The sequence below is a fragment of the Lottia gigantea genome (assembly GCF_000327385.1).
Source record: "Lottia gigantea unplaced genomic scaffold LOTGIsca_11, whole genome shotgun sequence".
NCBI lineage: Eukaryota > Metazoa > Mollusca > Gastropoda > Lottiidae > Lottia > Lottia gigantea.
Window position 1 is genome coordinate 1,568,585 of NW_008707001.1, and position 23,550 is coordinate 1,592,134.

The 23,550-nt window shown below is 33.1% G+C and overlaps 4 protein-coding genes across 4 annotated transcripts; 2 read left to right on the plus strand and 2 right to left on the minus strand.

The window, feature by feature from the left end:
• Positions 1 to 608: 608 nt before the first annotated feature.
• LOTGIDRAFT_110519 (hypothetical protein) lies at positions 609 to 4,491 on the minus strand (the record flags this gene model as incomplete). The annotated part of the gene is made up of 7 exons (XM_009047081.1): positions 609 to 728; positions 1,160 to 1,348; positions 1,853 to 2,029; positions 2,275 to 2,377; positions 2,892 to 3,114; positions 3,783 to 3,868; positions 4,385 to 4,491. The coding sequence occupies 7 exons, from the start codon at positions 4,489 to 4,491 to the stop codon at positions 609 to 611; spliced, it is 1,005 nt and encodes a 334-aa protein (XP_009045329.1).
• A 193-nt stretch (positions 4,492 to 4,684) lies between these two features.
• LOTGIDRAFT_110439 (hypothetical protein) lies at positions 4,685 to 7,825 on the plus strand (the record flags this gene model as incomplete). Its single annotated transcript, XM_009047082.1, has 7 exons — positions 4,685 to 4,819; positions 5,396 to 5,484; positions 5,893 to 5,957; positions 6,280 to 6,368; positions 6,574 to 6,616; positions 7,180 to 7,271; positions 7,685 to 7,825. 7 exons carry the CDS (start codon positions 4,685 to 4,687, stop codon positions 7,823 to 7,825), a joined length of 654 nt encoding a protein of 217 aa, XP_009045330.1.
• Positions 7,826 to 14,151: 6,326 nt separating this feature from the next.
• Positions 14,152 to 15,161, minus strand: LOTGIDRAFT_156446 (hypothetical protein; the record flags this gene model as incomplete). Its single annotated transcript, XM_009047083.1, has 2 exons — positions 14,152 to 14,713; positions 15,028 to 15,161. 2 exons carry the CDS (start codon positions 15,159 to 15,161, stop codon positions 14,152 to 14,154), a joined length of 696 nt encoding a protein of 231 aa, XP_009045331.1.
• A 3,437-nt stretch (positions 15,162 to 18,598) lies between these two features.
• Positions 18,599 to 23,137, plus strand: LOTGIDRAFT_156447 (hypothetical protein; the record flags this gene model as incomplete). Its single annotated transcript, XM_009047084.1, has 8 exons — positions 18,599 to 18,649; positions 18,999 to 19,086; positions 19,520 to 19,616; positions 20,093 to 20,293; positions 20,702 to 20,831; positions 21,177 to 21,322; positions 21,826 to 21,921; positions 22,783 to 23,137. The coding sequence occupies 8 exons, from the start codon at positions 18,599 to 18,601 to the stop codon at positions 23,135 to 23,137; spliced, it is 1,164 nt and encodes a 387-aa protein (XP_009045332.1).
• Positions 23,138 to 23,550: the final 413 nt, after the last annotated feature.

Consider the following 23,550-nt stretch of genomic DNA (forward strand, 5'->3'; position numbering starts at 1 on the left):
ATCCAACCAAACTACATATGAATACCATTGCAATTTTTTATTTACATTTGAAACATTAAGCCCTTTCAATAAGCAAATTAAACTAAACAGAAATTGATATTATTTTTAGTTGCATACATTACAGTAAATAAATAAACAAGAAAAACATTTTTTCCGCCAAAATGGTGTTTTTGCTTAAACATCTAAACAGAAACTGAAATGGTGTATCTCTGAGTAACAGTAACACAACAATGTATTTTATCAGGGTCTTATTTTACATTTTTAACATTAAATACAATTAAAAAACAGGTTCTGTGTCCAAATTCTAACACATGAAACTTTCACTTTTTGAGATAGTCCGATGACCTTGAAAAAGTTCCAGTCGACACAGCTGTAAATAGGTACAGATAATTCCGGAAAGATCGACGCCAAGAGGTTTGGCAAAGGACCAGCTGGTAGAAAGGATCCTTAAATGTGAACCTAAGTTGTTATCCTTGTAAAATATAGTTGTTTCTTTTCTTTCTTTAATAAGTTAAAATCGGGGCTCTGAGGTCTTCCCAGGTTTTCCCTGTCCTGGGTGTAAATCACCAATCAAGAGTCTGGAGCATTCCTCCTCCCCAGAGTGTTACTTATTCATTGATAGATACCACCCCTCCTGAATTCACACTCAGTTTAGACGCATCAAACGGCTGTCCTTTAAATGGAGACCCTTCAGCGTCCCACGCTTGTTTCATCATATCATAGGTTTTCTGGAAAACAAAAGAAAATACAGAAATTAACAGCATGCAGATTTACATGTACTTCCTAAACAATTTTGACCAATGAAAACTATTGTATCAAAAGGAACGACTTGTAATTTTAGAGCGATACAAAGATATGAAGATATTTTGACCCAATGAAAAAAAAAATCTTTCAAGTGACTAGTTGGTCAAAATCATAACAATCTTGTAAAGAAAACAATCTGATCACTGCACCTCAGCATGGTACTGCTTGTCTGCATTAGCTCAAGCAGGAGAAGAAAAGTCAGTTTTCGAAATTTTATAATGTTCATTTGACTGTGATAACTCAAGTCATTTCTGTTGCAAGACCCACATTTGACAGAAGATTGGAATAATGAAAATAAAAGTATAATTGACCACGATACACATAAAAGTACACAGAACTTAAAGATTTTACCAACCTGTTCATGAGATTGTGGTAGACCAAGTCGTTTTTGTTGTTCATTAAACATCATCTCTCCTATTTTAGATTGAGCTTCTTGATCCAGATCAGTCATGGGTCTGCTACAGTCTATCTTTCTCACGTTTATCTTTGGTTCACTAACAACTAGACTCTCCCACCATCTCTCTTCCTTCTTCTCTAGATTAATCTGAAATGATCAAAAATAATAACGGTGGTAATGAGAATATGGGCACACATTTTTATCATGGTTCAACACCCAAAAAAAAAATACAAAAGGACCCCTTCCTCGGGGATAGACGGACATGAAATGTCAGTTGAAATTCAGTAATTTCTTTGTAGTTGCTAATTAACATTCTTCTGAATTCTTCTCATAAAACGAAGCCAATGACCAAGCCAAGCATTGTGCTACAGGGTATCTACACTGATTGGATCAACTATAGGTGGAATGGTAAAATATCTTTGTGAACGCACCATCACGATGTGTGTTCTCTTTGGCTGCTAACAACGCTACGGATAAGAAAGGACACCCTAGTTTTGAGGTTTTTTAAGCGTGAACCCATTTTGATTGTCAAGAATAATATTAAGTGACTTTGTTAGGGTTAGGTAGTGATGGCCATATGTTTTTTAATTCCCATTTGTTTACTGAATAGCCACGGCCCTTTGTGAAATGGTTTGTGTCAAAAATACTTACATGTATATGTTCCCCAGGAACTAGACTCCAGATAGATTCTTCTTTTTGTATTTCCCAAGTTAAATTATCATCAAGTAGTATAACTGTATCATTATCACTGTCTTTATATCCTACTTTTATATGTTTCTTGTCTATTGAGACTATACACTGCTTTCCTTTAGTTATACATTTATGTACCTACAAATATAGATGGCAGAGGTCTATTTAGATTATATTCTATTTGCATCATACCAATTTTCAGTTTGTCCTGTAATGATAGGAATGCTTTAAAGTAATTGCAAAAGTTGCAAATATATTGGCAGCCTTGGCGATAGAGAAGTCATAAAACACTTTGTTTTATTGGAACTGCAAGACCCATAAATGTGGAAACCTATAATATCAGTGTCTCAGATGGATAAAAAGTTGATATAATATCTACTTACATTTACTCTAACATCAATATCTGTAATACTTTGTGACCAGGCGAAATTCTCTCTCACTGCTCCATTATAACTTTCAGCATTGGCTTGATACACCTGCTGCTGTCTGAAACAGAAAATGAATGGATGGAAAAAATGGATGTGGATGGATATTTTGATGAATGAATGATGCCTGCACAAATAGATGGACAGATTGATGGATATTTGTATGAATGGATGAATATTTAGATGAATGAATGTAGGCCTATAGATCGGTGACATTGTAAAATAGAGAAAATTTATTACGTAAATGAACTATTTTGATATTTCCAGCTGTCAAGGGAAGTCCATCCAGACAGAGTGAAACCAAGATTTATATGCAGTGATCCTACATTCAATTCTCTTTCTGTTGAATTGTAGAAGATCCACACCTCAGATTTTATATCTGCAATGTGATACAGATAGCTGAACTCATAAAGAAAAATATTTAGAGGTCAATATCCCTTCAAGGAGCTATCTATCTGCGGATTATAGATCTGCGAATAAAAATATTTCCTTTTTTTTACCTGGAAATTTCCACATCATCTTCTTCCATGGGTTCATTGGGGGTGACATTTGAATTTTTAGGGAGGGGCGAGGACTCTGGGTGTGGTTCTCTGGAAGGGATATCGCTGGTCACAGCACTGTCAGCTGGAATAGTTCTGGAACCACCAACATTCTGTGGAGCATTGCTTTCACTGGTTCCTGGTAATGTTTCTATTTCAACTTCATTTATGTCACTACTTGTTTTGCTGGAACTAGCTTGTTGAGATGGGTCTTCAGTTTTGACTGTTTCTGTAATAGATTGATTGGAATTTAATTTTCCTTAATATGAAAAAAGACAATGTATACAGTTTTCTAAAAGTTAGATTTTGTCACTCACTGATACAAATTGTTGATACAGCCTTAAAACTTGTTATAGATGCTTTTCATTAGGCAAAGGGAATAATGAAATCGATCAAAAATTCTGAAAGGGGAAAAAGAAAGAAACAAGTTAAAAACCCATTTTGTAGATGGTTACATTAAAGAAGAAATTGCCACACTAATAATTTCCTAATTACAAGGACTGCTATTGGTATTACCTACCTGATTGTTTGGAAGCAGCCTGAGCTTTGACAATTTCTCTGGCAGCAATTCTTTCTGCAGCCAGATTTTGAAAAAATTTGTGTGTCTGAAAGTAAGAAAACATTTAAGATTTTAATCACAGGAACGACCAATAATATATTAATTTACCATAACATGACAATTTTTGAACATGAAATGAAATGTACTTTTTATCCTTATGTTCTGTAACTGGCTGAGCTATTCAAAAATTAGAATGGAGCTTATTGATGCAATCAGTGTCCCTGATGCGCATGAAACTTTTAAAAAACTTCTTTACAATCTCTTTAATTGGATAGCTTGGCATCTTACTCTTCTGTACCTTATTGATCTATTGAGTGTTGTGTTCTGATTATCTACTGCTAAATGATATATCACGAGCACTGCTGCACTAACCTGCAAGACAAGCTTGTCAGCCATTCCTTGTGGAAATCCCAGTTTATCATTTTCACCTTTCATAATCAAATAGAAATCAGTTCTGAAATAATTTAAATGAAAAATTAAATCAGTAAGCCTACTTCAACTTCAGAAACGAGTAAAATAAAACTGTCTCAAAAAACAGTTTCAGACTTTGCTTAATTTAAAGCATTCATGAAACTATTTTTTGTAATATCTTCAGTTAGCTACTGATTTGACATTTGTCCAATTTCAGACACATAAAACAAAGCCCAGCCGAACTTTTTTTTTAGATCTAATAACCATGGCAACATTGCCCCCACCCCCTCCTCCTTCAAAATCTTCACTCATTGCTTCCCTTGTCCATAGACATAGATATCTCAAGAGAAGATCTTTGCAGCCATACTGCAATACAGAACAGTAGCCTGGATCATAAAAGCAAAAAGATTCATTTGAAATGTCAGAATTGTTCCTCTACTTGCGGTTTGTTGACATTTAACAAAATGAAAGTAGACGAAGGTAAAAATTTTGAAGCCAAATCAAGGCGTTTCTTCATCAAAAATATTTGGATTTATGAATCTTATTTGTAGACAAATACCTTCGGAAGAGAAATCCAAACATAACTTGAAGAAAATTGGATATATTCCCTTCATTTTGCAAAATTCCGAGGAGAGCTGCGTCATACTGGTCAACACTTCCCGCCATCTTGGAATATTTACGGACGTGTACGGAAAGTAACGGAGATTATCCAGACTGACGTCTGTTTCTTTCAATTCAAAGACCTTTAAACCGCGACTACGACGTAAATAGCCGAATAACGTGATTCGGCTTGTTCCGTAAAAGAAGATGGCGACTTCCATGAAGATCACACTTTAGACTTGCTGCACTTTTAACCATCATGTCAGACATACTAAAGCTTGTCGTGTCCTTGTTTATTGTCGGTTTAGTTGGAGTAGGGATTTTTGATTATGTTAAGCTACACGAAGAGAATGGCTGTGAAATGACTTGGATGTATGAATATCCTGAGTATTTGGTAAGCGACCAGTTTAAACTTAAAGGGATACTGACCACAAAATATTTACTTTTCTAGCTGATACAACTCAACCACAGTTGTCCAAATCTCATTTCAGAATTTAAGTTTAACATTCAGTTCTTGTACAATTAAACTAATGTTTATTGTCTATGACATTTTAGATAACTGTCACCCCCAGAGCAGTAGGCTATGACATCATTACTTGGTTATAACTGCATGCAGAGATCCTAATAAAGCCCTGAAAACGAATACAGTTTTAACTTATGCATTATGTTTTTTTAAAATGTAGGAGAATCTTTTGTGGGATTTAGATTCTGATTTTGCTAAATATAGTCTCATTCTGCTGGTAAAGTAAATTTTTAAATGACAAGATCCCTTAAATAACTTAATGAGTCTGGGTTAAAAAAAATATTAAAAGCCAAAAAGTGCCTAAATGACAGAAATGACCAAATTTGGGGTATGTCATAGTTTTGTACTGAAATTACCCGATATCGAAAAGGCTTGTCAACTTCCTTGGTTCACAACTATGTTCTTTGAAGAAAATTTGATTAATATTTTATGATTATGTATTTTCAGAAAGTAGATGTTGGAAGGAAAGTATCTGAAGCCTATCCTAAATATAACCTTTATTTATATGGAGAGGGATCCTACGCTGGCAGAATAAGGTAAATAAATGTTGATGATTTCTCAAAATTTTCTGTCTGATGCTTTGATACACCGCTGAGTTAAAAGTTTATTCACTATCCCTTTATAAATGGAAATAATATTTTTAGCTAGGCCAAGGTCTCAGGTAGGCTGAAGTCAAAGGGATCTCAATTAATAGATTACACAAGACATACATCATTACAGCCTGTACATTGACTTGTATAGTCTAAATTTTTCAAGAAGTGGCCTAGAGGAATATATCTCCTGACAGGTTTGAATTAATTGAAGCAGTTTGCTTTATTTTGTGGAAGTATAAGTAGTTATTTTTATGGTACACTGCTCTACTTTATGTGTAAACGCATAGCTGGATGTGAATTTTTGTCCGATGGTGCCTTCAGAAAATCAGAATGTTGATATTTTTATTGTAGAAGCCTGAAGTTAGATGGAGTTCCTGTATTATTTATTCCTGGTAATGCTGGCAGTTACAGACAAGGTAATGCCATTATTTTCTTCCAAATGAATTTTCCATTATTCCACGCATTAAACAAATGGAAAATAATTCACAAATAATGACAATTTATGGGACAGTGTTAGGAAAAAGTGTGAAATGTGCGATGTCTGGCAACCATCTTTTTCTGATAGTGTTTAAGTATATTGCCATAGATATATCTCGTTTTAATATTTATTTGTGCCTTAAGCCGTCTTCAAAAGCTTGAAATGATGAAGAAAAGTAGGCCAAAATTTTCAGTGCTTGTTTCACATTGTGTTGTTATTATTGTTCACATTCACATGTCAAATATTTTGTTTATTTTCAGTGAGATCGCTGGGTTCGGTGTCATTAAGAAAGTCAGAAAATATCAAAAATAAAATACAGTTTAATTATTTCTCAATAGATTTTAACGAGGTAAGCATGTTTTTTTTTTTAAATTCAAATTGTGAAATTGAAGAGCAGAAAACAAATTATTAAACAAATTTTGAATGATTAATGTTGACAAAACTCAGGAGTAGAAAAGTGTTCTGTAAAGCTCCGTGATTTTCTTTTGTGCGGGACAGCAGATTGCTGATTTCTGCAGATTTCTGTTATGAATAAGACTTGTTAACTTTTTTAGGAATTTTCTGGTCTGTATGGTGGAGTTTTAAAAGATCAAACAGGTATTCTAATATTAATGACCTTCCACCAATGACCTTGGATTTGAAAAAGCTTTACCCTCATTAGATTTACAAAAATAAGCATGCCCTTCTGCATTATGGGGCCTCATTTATAAATATACTTTAGATATCTGTTCATTTCTGGCTTTGTAATCGCATTTTGTTTTAAAGAAAACAGTTAAGAAATAGATTAGTCTAATTGCAGGCTTCAGGATGCCAAGTTAACGACAATTTATCTGGTAACTTCCTTGAGTGGCATTTAGTTACTGGGGTATGAATAACTGGACACAATTATATAGATAACAATTACTTTAATAAATAACTTGTGACGTTTCGATGATCATTGCTTGATAAAGACGAAAGCATGATCGTCGAAGAAACTTCACAAGTTATTTATTAAAGTAATTGTTATCTGTATAATTGTGTCCAGTTAAACTTGTCTGGTACATTATGATAAAGGTGTGCTCAAATTGTATCTGACAATGGTACATACAACCTGTAAACAAAATATTCTATCCTTATGATATGCAATAATTTAACATCTTGTTTTCTTTATTTTTTACCAGAATTTGTGAATGAATGTATCAAGAAGATATTAAGTTTCTATAAATCTAGTAAATCTCCACCTTCATCCGTTATTTTAGTCGGTCATTCTATGGTTGGTATCTATTTTTTAACTTAAATACTACTAATTTCCTATCAGATTGATGTATTCCAATGCTGAAATCCTGTGTCTCTACTTGATACCTTGGAAAGTGCTTCTATAAGAGAGTTTCTCTTATAAAACCTTATACTACTTGGACCTATTCTTTTCGTAAAAGATCCATGATAAAGAATTCTTAAATGGAAGATTTTCATTTTATGACACTTCTATGGTTGTCAATCACTGAAGTTTTTGCTTTGTTTAAGAGTGTTATATGCATGCTAACAAAGGTGATAAATCCTGTCCTAGGCCTAAACATCTTTTTAACCAGTTGCCTCCTATCAGTAATCCATGTTGGAAGGGTTGGTTTGTTAGTCAAAGAATATGTTTATTTGGTATTTTCTTAATGGTTTGATTTATTTTTCTAGGGTGGTGTTATTGCTAGAGCTTTATTTACTCTATCAGAGTTTAATATAAACCATGTAAATACAATAATAACACAATCTACTCCTCATCAATCACCTGGTATGTATTATAGAACCCCAACCCTGCTGAATGTACCTCAGTAATCAAGAAAATTCTGGGTGATCCTCTCTTCTTACAAGTTTTTGCCATGTCACATGATAGTTATATTGCGACCTGAATATAATGCACATCTTTGAAGCTTTGGTGAGATAATTATGACTGTCAATTATCTGTTTAATGATACTTTATCTATGAACCAATTGTAGACTTTATTAAAAAAAATTTCTTTCTATTAGAAACATCAAATCCACATAATTTAAGATCAACATTCATTCCTTAACTTTGTATTTGATTTAAGTTTCATGTACAGTGATTACTGTTCATACAATCACCCTCGTTAAACAATCACCCTCGTTAAACAATCACCCTCGTTAAACAATCACCCTCGTTAAACGTTAAACAATCACCCTCGTTAAGCAATCACCTTTAATATGCAACCATAATAAAGTCCCTCTTTAATTAAATAAAGGGAGCCGCGTTGGCTCAGTGAGTTAGACGCTTGCTCGCTAACCTGAAGGTCCAGGGTTCAATCCCGGCATAGGTCGAGATGATACCTTCGGATTTTTCAACCCGGTTTCCCCCTGTCAGTGATGCAGTCGTTCGGATGGGACAATAAACCGAGGCCCGGTGTGCTACAGGCTGTGCACGTTAAAGATCTCTCGATAGTTTGAAATCGAAAAAGAGCGGGCTAATGACGCTGCCCTGGCAAAATTTCCCTCATTGCACCCTGCATGGCGTTGCCCGTCTTCATTAGCCCACAAGGTGCAGAAAAGTAGGACGTAAAACTCCATTCATTTCATTTCATTTTTTAATTAAATAAAACAAATTAGGGAATGATAAGAGACCACCTTTATTTCTTCTGTATTTATCTTTCAGTAACTCATATAGAGAAGAGGTTGATAAATTTCTATGATACAGTCAATGATTTTTGGGTAGAGAACAGTGAGGGTAGTTTACGTGATGTCACTGTCGTAAGCACTGGTGGGGGCTATAGAGATATTCTAGTTAGAAATGGTTTAACATCACTGGACAACGTAAGTATTGGGCTATGCCCCTTTTTGATATCCCCACATAAAGTTTGTTTTGTTGGTTTTTACCAATGCCAGGGCAGGCTAGATCCTAGAGGTTGTTAACTGTGTGGATATTTTTGAGGAATTCAATGATTTAGTTGCTATCAGTTATCATTATTTTATTTTTTTCAGATTGTCATACCAGATCGTCATATAGCTACATGTGTAAGTTTCTGATGTTTTTATTTCTATCACTTCATATATCCAACTAAACATAGATATATTATGATCTACATTGAATTTTAAACTTAGTTTTGACTTGTGCATTGGTTTAAATTTCATTAATGGACGTTATCAAAATGTACCTTGATGTAATTTATTCCCTGTACATAGGGAACATTTTGATCATCATCAGATAATATATAGATCCTATAATATCTTATATTTTAGACTATGTCAATACCTAAGGCATTTGTTTCTACAGACCATCTTTGTGCAGTTTGGTAAGTAGTATTCAGTGTTGGAATCCTGTGGGTGACAGGGGAAGGCTGGGCTTACTCATTTAAATATTATGACAGAGTGTAGTCGAAGATTTTCACAAGTATATTTTGGTCTTTATTTTAAAATTGACAGCTAATGTTTTTGTATCAGTCTCAATATTGTGTTTTTAATAGGAAAATGTGGGTTGGCTTCTATTCTATTTTATGTCTGTGTTTATATGTTTATTATGTATTGTAATTACAGGTGTAGACAAATAGTACTGGTGACTACCCGAGCATTGTTTGATATTATAGATCCCAATACTAAACAGGTACATAGCCTAATCATTACTGATATACCTCATTCTTTAAAAGATTGTAAAGAGGTTTTCTAAATTGTTGTGTGTATCGGGGACATTGATATCATTGATTTGCACCATTCTAAAGTCGTCCAAAGGCTTTTCAATTCCAATAAAACTAAGCATTTTAAAATATCACTATCTTAAACGTTTTAATAATATCTTAGACTCTTTTCTCCAAGGTTTCGAAGTAGACCAAATCACTCAGTGGTCCAGATACACATAAAAAATGTAGGAAACCTCTTTACAATCACTATTAAAAGATTTCAAAAAAGTTATAAAGCCTTTATTGTGTTTTGGGGAAACTCTTATCTTCTATTCTGCCCAATTCCAAATAGCCATTCTTACAAGAATATAACATGCCTTGCTTTATTACCATAGCTTATGGTGTTTTGATAAGTCTAACAGCCAAATGGTTATATCAGAAATAAAAGCTAATTAAAAAAAGAAGGAAAGTTTGGTCTAATTTCAATTATAATGATGTTCAAATCATTGTGTTATTTCATCTGCTTATCTTAGGACAACCACTTTGTTTGTAGGTGATGAACGATGCAGATGAGAGAATGAGAATATTCAAACATCATTTTATAACGAACCCTGGTACGTCATATACAGCATCTAAACCAAGGGACATTACTCTAGATGATAAAGTACCATGGGAGGAAGTTACTGGGAGTTATTGGAAATTCGCTAAACCCAAAGTAAGACTTATATTTCATGGCATTTGATCTCCTTTTTATACGCCCACATAAAAATTTATTGCCCTTAACTCATATGGGATTAAAATTGAATTAACTGAAATAAACTTAACGATTCTTGAGTTGCTATTGCAGGTGTTTGTTACCTTGCCTGGCAAGCTATCTTGTAATTTCTTAGCCCATTATTACTATTTTGCACCCGGTATATCAATTCAGATATGTATTATTGGATATATACTATACAGTCCTACACACAAACAGGAGAAATTGCTCACCACGAGAAACGTTTGTTCTTTAATAGTGTCATTAACAATTAATCATGTACAAGTTTATGACCACCACATTCTGTTAGTATACGAATTAGAAATCAGTAATCAGAATGCAGTTTCAAACAAATAATGTAATTTGTTGTACGTAAAACATTCTATAGAAGATGATTTCCCTTAAAGAGGTTTAAATTTAAAAAACCTGTAAATCATTTGAATTTCAGGTGACATCAACTCAATATATAGCAGTACCACTCATTGAAGATACAGAGAATACATTATTAGTCTTAGCAAACGTGGTAGGTACCGGTATATGGCTGGAGTTGGTTCAAACATTCTACCATCTATTACTGTATTCTAAGAAAATGGAAATTTAAAGCTATATGGCTAGAAGTGGAGAGGAAAAAAATACTAAATTTTGTATAAATTGCATAGAAAATGCCAATGTCATACACTGTTTTATCTAGTGGGAATTTTGCCAGCAATATAAACCTCTTCTATTGTGTAGAAGTAGATCAATTGTAATAGTTATGCAAATATCCATTATAAACTTAAAATTGAAATATCAATATTGACTGTGTTATTTTAATCTTTGACAATATTTTGATTTCAGTCTCATACTGATTGGATTTGTACCTGTATAGTTAATGTTGGTGAAAAACGATGGTAAGATTGGGAATTTTCAATTCTTTTTTAAGTCATAATTTTTTTATTGAACTGTTCTTTACTTATTGTATGTTCGGCAGTCCAAGGTTTTAGAAAGGCACAAGCAGAGTCAGAACCTTTGATTTTTCTTGGATACTACTGGCAGGTGACTGATATCGAAAAGTATCGTTGTTCAAAAGGACAATGAACCAATGCCTTGTATGCTACAGGTCTTTCACTATTAACTTCCCTTGAAGATTTACACTGAAAAAGCATAATCCTCACAAGATTTCTCCCATTGCCCACTGCATGGCATTATCTATCTTTTTCTAGCGCCAAAAAATGTGATCAATTCTTTTTCATTTATCTTATATATTTCAGTAAAACATGTAAGAGTATTTCTGATAAAGTTAGACTTCTTCCCGCCAAAAATTATAACAGACGGGTAAGCACTTACTTATTAAATAACAGGGGCAATAACTCATCATTCCTTCACAAAATATTTCATATATATTGCTGGAGTAGCCTACCTCTTTTTAATCTCAATTGGCATGTGAAAGACCTGTGACTTTGAATAAGTCATTTTTCCTCATTATTCCAAAAATGATTGTTTCTTTCTTTACAAGATAAGGAGTTGACTTGTCCAAGGTCATCAGATTTTCACCTTACTCGCTAACAACCACACTCTCTGGCGTAACCGAGGATATGACATCATAAGACTCTCCACTGGCACATATTAGCTCAATGAAAATTTCATCATGGAATGACATTTAATTTGTTCAATACCTGATTTAATTATCACAATATTCCATTTTGTAATTTCTCATCTCAAGCCTTGGGTAAAAACTGAAAGCATTCTTAATATTTTATTTTAGATTTTAAGAGAGTTGTTTGATGACCTAGATGAGAAAGCATCACATGTTGTTATCATCATTGAACCAGCCAAACATCGTGTAAGTTTATTATATTCGAGACCCAGATAATATGTGCGTAATATGAAATCAAAAAAGGTAGTGTTAGAAAAATCTAAAAATTGGCTACTTGATATTAAATGAGTAGGCCTATCATATGAGAACTTTCTGTTATCAATATTATCATTGGTTACAATGAGATCCTATTAGTTCCAATGAAAAACAATTTGTGCTTCCATGGTCAGCACTTTCAATGTTTAAATGTAATTACAGGTAGAAGTAACAGTTGAACTGTATGCCAGCATCAACAGACATCTAGTCTACACGTTACCAGGGTTCTACGATACAATGATATCCTACCCTATAGCTATCATGGACGCCTCGGCAATGTTACAGATATCTAATAAAACAGTTTACTATAGTCTCCATCTATCAGGTCTTCACACCCCTCTAACTGCATATATAGCTGATATCAAACCTAGAAAATGTCTCTTAGCTCATAAAGGTAGGTAATGTTATTGTTTCTTATGAAATGAATGCCACAGTAAAATAGGTGAACAACATTTCATTTAGACTGAGCTAAAACTTTAAATCATCACTTTGTGTGCACTCTCTTGGATTCACAATTTTAGTCATTACTTTTGGAGAGTTTACATAGCTTATCAGGTTTGTTTGGTGTTTAGGTTTGTCAACTCTGTATCTCTTTCAGAGAGTCTACATAGCTATTTGTGTTTATTACATATGACATAGTTATTACATTATTTGTTTATAGGAGATGAAGGGAGTGTATTTAGTTTAAATGTTCCCTGGTCTAATGAAACAATCTACTCCTACACTAGGTAAGTATCTAATATGTCTAACTACAGAGCATTCAGCAGAGTTTGTGACTGGCAGTGTTGTATAGGCATAATCTGGTAACCACATCAATGCAAATGCCTCATGCCAAATTTGACCAAAAAAAAATTAAAAATATATGTGAATTTTTCTAATCATATGGCTTATTTGAAAATCCTTGTAAGACATTTAGAAGTATCAAAGCACATTAAGAAACAACAGTTTTTATGGATATAGACTTCTATTTATTATTATTATCAATCACTTGATAACGTTACCCTTATGTGTAATGTAACGTTGTGTTCAATAATAAATAGAAGTCTTTATCCATAAAAACTGTTGTTTCTTAATGGCTTATTTGATGTCTACAGTAAAGGTTATATACATAAAAAGTCATAAGACAGTTTGGGCTTATAGAAAAAAGACCATCATTACAGCCCTTCATAATTCTTTCATCTTTGGATTTAATGTATTCTAGTTTTTTGCTAGAATTGTTATAGAATATATTGGCTTCATTCTTTAATTTTTTTTTAGATTCAATGAAAAGGGAAGTTTAGATGTAAAACTACAGAGTGGAAGGCCCGATAGTTTTACTGGTGGAGCTGTACATTTAGAGATGTATCTTAATCCCTCCTGTTTTTATCAGCTACGACTGAGATTGTCCCCTGTTGATACCCTCGGTCAGGTAGGTCACTTTTTTTATGACCCCAATGGTTAATTTTTGTAACCCCCCCACCCCCCCTCCACACAGTTCCTTTTTAAAATGCCCCTTCCTCTATTACTTTTTATAACCCAAAATGTAGCTTTCATGAATACCTACCAAAAATATATATCCCCATGAAATTAAACAGCGGAGGGTAGCAAGTAATATCACCACATATAACAGGAAATTGCCGTTCAACTTGCATGTATTTTTTCAAAATTGGCCTCGTATTTCACGTCACGTACATGAACTTTTATTAGCACTTAGATTATATATTTCCTCAACTTATATAACATCCTATATATTTATTTACAGTATTGTCCGAGGGTTACTCTTTCAATTCATAATAGTGAATAAATCCAATCTAATGTACTGAATTAGTATTCGCTATGTATTTTATTTAGCACTTTGATTTATGTATATGGGGTGTTTGGAAAGGTTGTCATTGTCGTCTGACTCTTTTGTTCACACGATCATTCCTCGCATGTTCTCCTTTTTAGCGTTCACTAGTTTATCAATCTTTTTATGCAAGGCTGAATTAATTTTCCGATAAAAATGGCTACCTCGTTTAAATTCCGCTCCTATTTCCAGGTTTAATTTATCAGCTTCAGGTAGTTTATGTTTTGTTTCTAAATTGTTTATAATTCGATGATAACTACTCGATTTTACAGCTTCTAATTTTCTTTTCTTTTTTAACAACGCTCGGAACATTTGATCTTGTTCTTTTAGTGATGATAAAGTCGTCAGCACGGACCCTGTACTCATTTTCATTGGAAGTTCTGTTGTCTCTTCAGAGCAGCCGGAATCATCAGGAAGTCTCGTTGAACCGTCTATAGCCTTCTCTTCGTCATACGTAGCGATATAGTTAATATCGTGCCGAGGCTTGTATCTCGCAGCAACTCTACAATCATCTACTGTTAGATAGTTCAATAGTTGATTCGAATCGGAACGCATCGATATATGAGGTTTATATGTACGAACAGGGGGGATAACTTCTGGCAATTCTTCCGATGTTAAACTATCATCGCTAAAATTAGTAACAGTGCTTTTGGTTCCGTCGGACGATAAGGTGTAATAGATTCTTTAGTAGTCTCTGAATCGCGAGCAGAATTCTGTTTCCTCTCAGCGTTATAATGAATTGAAATGTTATTGACTCTTTCCTCTAAAGAAAGTTTCTGAAAACTTGGATTTGGCAGATGTTTCTGTTTGGAAGGGGCTGACTTGGTTCTGAGTTTGACGGAAGATTCTAACTCACGACCATGAGGAGCGCTGTGATGTATTCGTTTGTCCAATTGATGAGCCGATTGGGGCGCTCTGCTATAAACACGATTGACCTCCGACCTCCAGGAATTAACAGCATTGGCTTTTATTGGCGTCATATAACTTTTTTCGATGGATAAATTATCTTTAGCTATTTTATCCAGTTCAAACCAATCAAACAGTTTCGTATGATGGGCCAATAGTTTCTCGTTCATTTTGTTGGAGAAATTTGTTGCAGATTTTTTAACTTTATCTGAAAATATACAAAACACAAAATGTATTCTAGGTTGTAAGCGATTCAGATAATGACCAAATTCACCACTTCATATAAATACATAATTATGAAAGTAAACTTTCTAAAACAATTGAACGCTACTTTACATGGGACATGCAAAATTCTGAAAAAAAAAGACCTCCCAATTAATTCACATTGTGATACCCTGAAATAAATCCAAAATATTGTATGATGTCTATATGCCAATTTAGACCATTTCCTAAGAATTAGAAATTATTAAACATGGATTTAATCAAAGTCTTACCCCAAAAAATAAATACATAGATAAGTTAAAAAAAAAATCTTGCAGCACATTATCATTTAGAATGAAAATACCCCTGTCAGTGATGCGGGTAAGAGGGGCTGACATGGAAAAAGCATCTAGTCGTTCAGATGGGACAATAAACCGAGGCCCGGTGTGCTACAGGCTGTACACGTTAAAGATCTCTCGACAGTTGGAAATTGAAAAAGAGCCGGCTAATGCCGCTGTCCTGGCAAAATTTTCCTCATTGTACCCTGCATGGTGTTGCCCAACCACATGGTGCAGAAAAGTAGGACGTAATACTCCATTCATTTCATTTAAAATGAAACTTTAATGAATATGAATCCTTCAGAGTATTAAATTATTAATGTAAAGTAAGAACTAGTTAATGTCCATTTTTTATTAAGAATTCAATATCATCATGTTAAATATGAAATTAAACACAGTCATACCTTGAATTAAAATGATTCTTGTTCAAACATAAATCCACACACTTGTCAAAGCACATTATCAGTTCAAAATTAAACAATATTTGGTAGAGAATATAAACTCCAGAATGACTAAATAACATATTTCCCAATATTTAGTAATAGCCAGTCAATATCACTATATAATACTTGTTTTTATGTTTTTATCCCAGGAGAAATCTGGGTTGAAACTTTGCCATATTCACAGTCAGCCCGGCTTCCATTGATCTCATTATGCTAATAATAAAGGAGCTTACATTTCGATCAAAAACAAAATTTGAATAGAAACTTGTCAATCTGTTCTTATATATTAATTTTATTCAGTTTTTTCTATAATTCTGATATAATTTTGTGAATTTTATTTCTGATCACAAAAATTTTTTACATATACCTGGCCATGATCAAAATATTTATTTTACAAGGGTCAGAATTCAGTCCGATACACCACAATTACATGGAAATGAATTAAATTCTACTTTTCTGCACCTGAATAGGCTAATGAAGACAGGCACAGCCATACAGTGTGCTATGGGGAAAATTTTGCTGCATTAGCCTTCAAATTTTAAGTTTTCAACTGTCAAGGGATCTTTTACAACTAAGTAACATGATAATGAGGGCCAATATATTTAAAATGACTAGTAAAGACCACACAAAAATATTTAAAAAGCATGTTTTATATAATTTCAAGTCATAAGTTAAAAGAAACGATTTTCTTTAAACATGTGTCCTGATTTCACTGTCACAGATTAACCTAAATTAACCCTGCCCAGCCTTTATTAAGAGATTAACTTGAGGGATTAAGACAGATTAGTGTTATTAAGGTCTATTAATCTTTCATTCAGTCATTTTTCATCAATAGAAACTTATTCACTCAAGGTCATTGACCTCAATACAGAAAGTTAGATGAAAAAAAATATATTTTACAAGTTTCTAGCTAACTGACAATTGACCATAATAACCTTTCAGAGACTAAGTATGAGTCAGAATTTTTCCCTAATGACTTACAGAACTTATTTATCAGAGGTTAGGTAAGAGTCAGCAAGTTTCTAGCTGGCCAATAATTGTCCTTAATAGCTCTCAGAGACAAGGTAATAGTTAGCCAGTTTTTATCTGGCTGATAAATGTCGAAAAGCTATTAGAAGCAAAATAAAATAAGGAAATTTCAAACCTTTGGCCATAAAAATATCTTTAAGAAGCCTTGTAGGTCAGCAAATTTGTCAAATCCGCTAACTGCTAAAATAGCTATCAAAAGTATGTGCTAGCTATCAAAAGTATGTGCTAGCTATCAAAAGTATGTGCTAGCTACTGATTATTGTGCTAAAAACCATCAAAATGGTATAGCTGTAAAAATATCTTAGTCTTAGAATTGAATTATACTTACTTTAAAAACACATAAAGATTAATTTAACAAAAGTCCATTTTACATCTCAATGTTCAATAGAAATATCCCACCATGTGAAGATATACCAACGTATCTATAGAACTGTATCTGTATCAAGTCCAGAAAATTAAAGTCACCAAATAGGCCACATATAAAAAATAATATGTTTTTCATCATAAAAAATCTGTTAAAGAGACCGTTTCATCATCCGTTTGACCAATCGTACCTTAGTCTCAGAAACAGAAATTGTTTAGCTAAGCTTATCAGGAATAGTATTCATAGCTCACCGTCAAAAATTTGAACCTTCAATCCATGTATGTCTAGAATTGAAAACAAACTATCAGAGATGCGGACATGAAAAAAAGTGTCTAATTGTTTGGATGTGTCAATAAACTGATGCCTAGTGTGTCACAGACTGTGCAGTAGAGTTGGAAATCTAAAAGCTGCTGTCCTATAAAATATTACACATTGAAACTGTTTCTCATTGCCAATCTGTCTAATTAGCTCATTCCTCCGCTGCCTTGCTTCATTAGCCAAATTGGGTTCAGAAAAATCAGTTGCTTGTCACACATAGTTATTTTGAGTTGCGGCCCTCCAAAGGTCAAGTGGGGTGATTTTGGATGAACTTGAAACCAGCTACAACCTTTGTTTCTTGTTTTTATGCTCCTAAGACATTGGTTGCTATGGACTTCAAAACCATAACTTTTAAGCTGAATTCCCCCCAAAAATTTGATTTTGAGCAGGAGAAATATCTGTACTAAAAGTGTAATAAATCAGTCAATTTTTGAGATAATTTAAATAATTTGGTATCATTTTGAAGCTTAAAACTCAATACTTCCATTTTGCCCCATGTGACTCATTTCGGGTCACAAATAGTTCTTAAAACTCCATTGCATTTGAAAGCAAACCAGAGTTTTAACCTGGCCTAAAGTCTCTAGAATCAATATTAAAATGGACAGAGAGATGTTGGTTGCTAAGATCAACTATGTATATAATGAAAGGTGGTCCAATCATAGTGATCAGCTAATCAATACTGATTGATTGGTTTTATTGTGTTTTATATTGATTTATTTATAGTAAAACAACAGTAACCTCGTCTGTTATTGATTATTTATTAGATTCCGATAGCTTTTACTGCCAGATCAATAAACCTTTTATTTCAACTTAAAAAACTGGTACATAGATCTATATCGGTCTATTTTGTATCAGGGATGCTGTTTTGTATGATAAAAGCTGAAAGATGACTGGGAGTTATCAACATCTACAGTATGTCTTTTACTGCCAGATCAATAAACCTTTTATATCACCTTAAAAAACTGGTACACAGATCTTTTGTATCAGGGTTGTTATTTTGGTAGTATTTGCCAGTCATGTATGATTAAAGCTAAAATTTCATGTTAAAAAATAGTAGACAGATATATATCAGGAATCCTGATTTTGTTTTAATTGCCAGCCACTCTGAATGAATTTGCTATTCTTACTTCTTTATCATTAGACCTCTTATTCACATCAAATATGAGGCTGGCCTGGCTTCGTCCCTCCCATATGGTCCCTCTCAGTTTTGGAATATCTTATCATTAAGTTCATAAAAAAGCTCAACTCTTCGGTAGTCCTTACTAAACAACCTATGGTCAAAAATTAATTGATTTAAATTTTATTTTATTTCAGATAATACGATTCTATGGAGTTTTATTCCCTGCATCATTTATAGCTGTCATATTGATAAGTGTGGGGTATTTATTATCAGAAGTGACAGGTAAGTTATCAAAATTACATTATTATCTATCAGAGAAACTCTACATGGGCAAAAACGAAAAGATATTTACTTCTTAAACTTGAATGGGCTAATGAGGACAGGTAAAAATAAATAAACCAAGTACTAACGATCCGAACCACAAAACCAAATCAGAAATCTGTAAGAACATATTGATGAAATATTGCTAGCAGCTAATGAACCTTTCACATGAGGAAGTATATCAATCATATGTGAATAAGTATTTTGTAGCACGAAGCTTCCAATCTGAACGACTAGATGTTGCTTTCCATGTTAGCACCCGCTACCTAAATCTTCAACTAAAGCAAGCAAGTTAACCTTGAAAAAGAGAAGCTGTGATGCCTTGATGATTTTGCTATAATAGAGGTCCAGAATTCAATTATATTTCATGTTTTACAAAATGTATCTATTACAGAAAGTAAAGAGGTATCCAGACCTCAAGATATAATATGGAAGAGTTGTAAACCCTATATCGTGTTACCAGTAATATCTGTACTTAGATATATCCTCAGGTAATTATTAATTTCTCTCTCAGAAATAAGAATCTCTGAAGTAGCCCACATTAAAAAATGAAACAAAATATCTATATTGTATATAGTAATAACATTGGAACAAATTTTATCTTTACTTGGATGTGTACTAAATTAATTCTTAATCTTTCATAGACATTTGAATCATTGAGGTAGCCCATATTAAAAAATGAAACAAAATATCTAGAGTCATATATAGTTATATAGTTTTACCAACCAGTAATTTGATAACCAGACGTCACATTTTTATGTAAAAAAAATAATATGGATACCTGAAATTGAGCTCTTATTAGCTGATGAAGCAAATAATTTTCAAAATAAACCTACAACGTCCAAATCTCCTACCATTCAACAAAATATTTACACGTAAATCCAAATTGGCCCTACAGTACATTTTGTGCAAAATCGATCTCAGTGTGAAGCTATGTTCTTGAGTTTTTGAATGAATTATATTTCAGTATACCCAAGATTACGAAGCTAATGTTACAATACGGTATTCCATTAGAAGACAGTCATTCATTGTTAGACCAGGCTATCTGGTCACCATTTCTACCTGTTATACTGTACCTTATAGCATTCGGTACTAGTTATCTACAGACCACTCTATTTTATTATATATTTAAACTTACAGCTACAGTCACAGCTAAATTATTTTCTTGGTAAGTAAAGATTGGATTCTACATGCATCTGTGCTGTAAGGGGAGGTGGAAAAAGCACTTAACAATTGAAAAGATTGGCATTGGAATAATATTTAGTGTATCAGGAAAACTTAACTTGAATTAAGTGTTGCAATCATCTGATTGGTCAATCACTAGAATTAATTTAAATTTTGTTTCATCATCCAATCAGATAACTGTATTTCTGAAATCATCCAATCAGATAACTGTATTTCTGCAAATTGGAATTTGATCTTATTTAAGTTTTGTAGAATAAGATCCCAGATTATGCTATTCAGTGTTGCTTTAGGAACAGCAAGTTATGCAAATAAAGTTGATAATAAAACATACTGCTTGTAAAATTGAATGGTTATTTGTAAAAATAAAATTTTGTATTTGATACGATTTCAGGGTACCAAACTCTGTATTTACCGTGGGTTTTATACTAGAGATAGCTATAGGAGTAGTAGGTGTAATAATCTCGTCTATATATTGTGGTGTTATTGGTCTTATTCTTATTTATATACTTATCACATTCAATGTAAGTACTGTTTTAATTATGAATATTACACTCACTCCAGTTTTAATTTGTACAGTATGTTTATACTATATAATTGTAAATATATAATACGCTAGCATGTTTTACGCGCACCCCTTTTACTCTGTATTTAATCTTGTAAAAATTAAATAAAGCATGCTATGTCCAATTATAAATTTTTGCAGATTAATATGGACCACATTTGTATTTATGTAACCGTTCTTAACCAAAAGTTAAAATTGAATTATCTTCCCTAAGTTTTGTTATATTTGTTGGTTCTACAGATGGGAATATTTTCCTTAATTTTAGGGGGAAAAAAACAATTAAGAAATATTTTTTTTTTTTCAGGTTTTAAGATCATTCCATATTTACCATACCAGTAAAAAAAAAGAAGATGAAAAATGTTTAAATAGTTTATTTTTTCTATTATTATTAATATTATGGAATATACTTCTTAATCTACCTTTTATGGTCGTTTGGTTTAAAAATCTCAGGTGGGATATTTTGTGAGTCTTAATAATGTTTGATATATTTGGGCTAGTCGAGTGAGTTAGACCCTGGCTTATCCTAACCTTTAGGTCTGACTTTTTATATATGCATAGTTGAAAAGTTGCATTCAGATTTTTCAACCTGTTTTCCCTGTCAGTGATGCAGGTCGGAAAGATTGACTAGGAAAAACCATCTTGTTTATTTGGATAAGACAATACAGCAAAGCCATGTATGTTACAAGCTACGTAAGACCTATCTTTTTACTGCTTGTTACCTTGCCATTATTATTCGACCATGTAAATCGCAACCGTGCAGGTTGCAGATCCCTTGAATAAATCCCATGTCAAAGACTTCTTGAGTAGAATCTTTGGTAAATTTCCCTCATTGCACACTCCATTGTACTGACTGTCTAAGTCCAATCATTTTCGTAAAAGCAAATATTGAAGAGTCACTTCATTTATACATGCTTCTTCCAAACATTTAAGATGTAAATTTCTGTTTGTTTCAGTTATTCCTCATCATTGGGATATGATCCTAGCCGTATTCCGTGTAGTGTTTTATCACTAGCTAGCTTAATATATATTTTAATACAACCTAAATACAGGTAGGTGGCACTCTTTTACTCTTAAACTGGCTGTGTCTGCCGTGACATAATGATGCAGAAAAGTAGGACGTAAAACTCCATTCATTTCATGTCATTTTGTCTTGTCATTAGATTGCAATAGGTTGTCTTGGCCATGTTCTATTAGCAACAATGTACGACGTTTATCACATTTAACTATTTCTTTCACAACATGATATTCTCGTCATTAATTTTATTTTGGTAGAAAAATTATTGGGTAAATTCTGTTGCAATTCCCACGAAAATCTTCATCAAACACTTAGTTTTAGTGGAATCGCAGGAACCACAGATGTCTGATTAAAAAATTGGAATGATGTAAATAATTTTCAGTTTGAGTCAAACCCCCAGTATTGTTAAGATGTTTCTATGTTGTTTATTTTCAGCCTGTCTAGTACTGTATATGGAGGATTATATTATATAGTGTCTTTAGTTGTCATGTTATACTGTTTACAATCTGTATATCTCATACCACTAATCAGTGCTACCTTGCTACTTGTGTCCGTCACTCTCGCAGTAGTGCAGCATAAATTACAATCGGCACCATAACTATCAAAAGTTGGCCTTCGTTTATGAGAAGTGCTCTTTGTGAGCAATTTGGATCAACGTCTGTTTTAGATCCATGCTGCGTTTTGAGTCTAGAGGTTAATTTTAAAATTTACTATAATATAAAAGAAGAATTCAAAATTATGTTATTTGTGAAAAATCGAATTTTTAAGAGGACCATGATTCACGGATGAGTTAAACTTTAACTATTTTCCATCAAAGGATTATGGAATTACCCCCCTTGTGAACACACTATCTGAAGGTACATAACATCTCACTATCCTTATTGTGTACTTTCAGTTTGTCAAGTGGAACTAGAAAATTTGTGTTTTTTGGAGTGACGTTCTATTTAACGGCAGTGTTCGTCGTGTTATACTGTTTCACGTCTGTGTATCGACTATCATATATCATCACTATCGTTGTGACAAATTCTGTGATTTTTTCATCAATTAATGAATTCATAGCCAGAAGACGATTAAGGAATTCTGTGAAAGTTCTGAAAAATTCCAAAGACTTTTCTAAAATGGATTCTTCAAATAACATGTCGGAACATTTGGAAAGTAGTGATATTGAAATGTTGATTACAAGAATTTCTAATTTATCTATTTTGGATGAAGATATTAGTGAATCTTTTAGTAAGTCGATGAATTTATGAGGAAAAATTTGTGAGAACCTCGATACTATTCCAAAATCAATAGACCTTTTTCACGCCTTGTTTTTGAGACACTGAATGCAAGGTTTATAACGTAAATTACATCATCAATTGATAAGATGGCGACATCATATGGATGAATAGCCAATTTGACGTCATTAGACATAAAACTGTCCTTTCTCAGAAATGTGTGAAGTTAAAATTCATCTGAAAGTATCATTAATAAGCTGAATCAACTCTGATTTTAATGATGTAAAATATGGTTACTTTTGAGTTAGTGGAATTGGAGAAGGAGGCTTTAAAGACGTCAAGCTTGCAATCTTATGCAGTGATGCGATCTTACGTTTGTTTATTTGCGTTATGAGCCAATAACATCAGAGACGAGACTGTCTAAATTTTCAGAACGTTTTTATGAT